Below are 1,091 nucleotides of genomic sequence, written 5' to 3'. Positions count from 1 at the left end.
TTTGTTTTTGGAGAGGTTTTTGCTATAGGGCGCGTGCGCTCACCAGAAAGACAGAGAGAGACAGAGAGACAGACAGTGAGAAATCACCCCCCAGGGGGATGGCCATGCCGCAATCCCTTCTCCTCCATTCTCCTCTCGGGATCTTGGGCACGCACGCACATGCGCCCGGCGTGAGTTTAAGCCACCGGGTCCAGGACTCGAACCACGGTTGACTACATGGGAATCCAGCGACATAGCCATTACGCCAACTGCTGGTCCAGAGATGTCTTTTTTCCTTTTCTCTATGCAGGTTTTTATCAAGAGACACCAAGCAGGTCTTCCACTCTCAGCTCTCTAACTGCAAAAGGTGAGATGGACCCTTTCTCCCCTCCCTAAGACTTCCACTCCACCTGTCCCACCGTAGGGCCTCAGTGTGACGGAGCCTGGAGCTTCTCTGGGACCGTCACTAAGTCCTTGCCAGAGTGGCTCTCGGACGTTGGTCCTCGGACAGTGTCTCTGGGGAGATAAGCGAGGGGGAGCACCCGTGGAGAATGTCCGGGTCTTCCCCTCCTGCTGGTCTGTGACCTGGCAGGGCCGCCTGGGCCTGTGCGTTCTGTCTCCCCGACTTCGCCGCAGGTGAGAACCGTGGCCCGGGTCCCCTCTCAGGGCGCTCTGCCTCTTTACAGCTGGAGGCCCTTCCCTGACATGGGCAGAGCCGCCTAGCGCCTGCGTGCGCGTGTGCCATGAACGACGCCAAGAGCAACCGGGAGCTGTACCAGCAGTACACGGCCATGGCCCCCAGGCTGTTGGCCCACATCACCAAGCTCCTCATGGTCTGCCGGCACTCGGGCATCGCTGTCCCCAAGGGCATCAGGAACATCTTCGAGTTTACCTGGGAGGAGCTCATTACCGACCCCTCGCTGCCTACGCCGTCTGACATCCTGGGCCTGGAGATCAGCATCGGGTGTCCCCCCGTGGTGGCCGTGGAGACCACCGCCCCCGCGCAGGCCCTCGCCCAGAAGAAGCCGCCCGCAGCCGCACTGCCTCCTCCTCCGCCCGCAGTGCTGGCAGCCACCGGCGCGGGCAGGCACACCAGGCCCTCTCCCCCCCAG

At 62.1% G+C, this 1,091-nt stretch overlaps 1 protein-coding gene across 1 annotated transcript in view; it reads left to right on the top strand.

Annotated features, from left to right (window-relative positions):
* Positions 1–1,091, top strand: part of FAM194C (family with sequence similarity 149 member C) — a 105,061-nt gene that overhangs the window by 13,189 nt on the left and 90,781 nt on the right. Inside the window, exon 3 of the mRNA XM_006160679.2 lies at positions 666–1,075. Within this exon, the coding sequence (XP_006160741.1) occupies positions 723–1,075 (353 nt within the window). The 5' untranslated portion in view covers positions 666–722. The remainder of the gene's footprint in view (positions 1–665; positions 1,076–1,091) is intronic.

This window comes from Tupaia chinensis, unplaced genomic scaffold (assembly GCF_000334495.1).
Source record: "Tupaia chinensis unplaced genomic scaffold, TupChi_1.0 Scaffold000704_1, whole genome shotgun sequence".
Taxonomy (NCBI): domain Eukaryota; kingdom Metazoa; phylum Chordata; class Mammalia; order Scandentia; family Tupaiidae; genus Tupaia; species Tupaia belangeri.
This window is presented reverse-complemented; position numbering and strand designations above follow the sequence as displayed.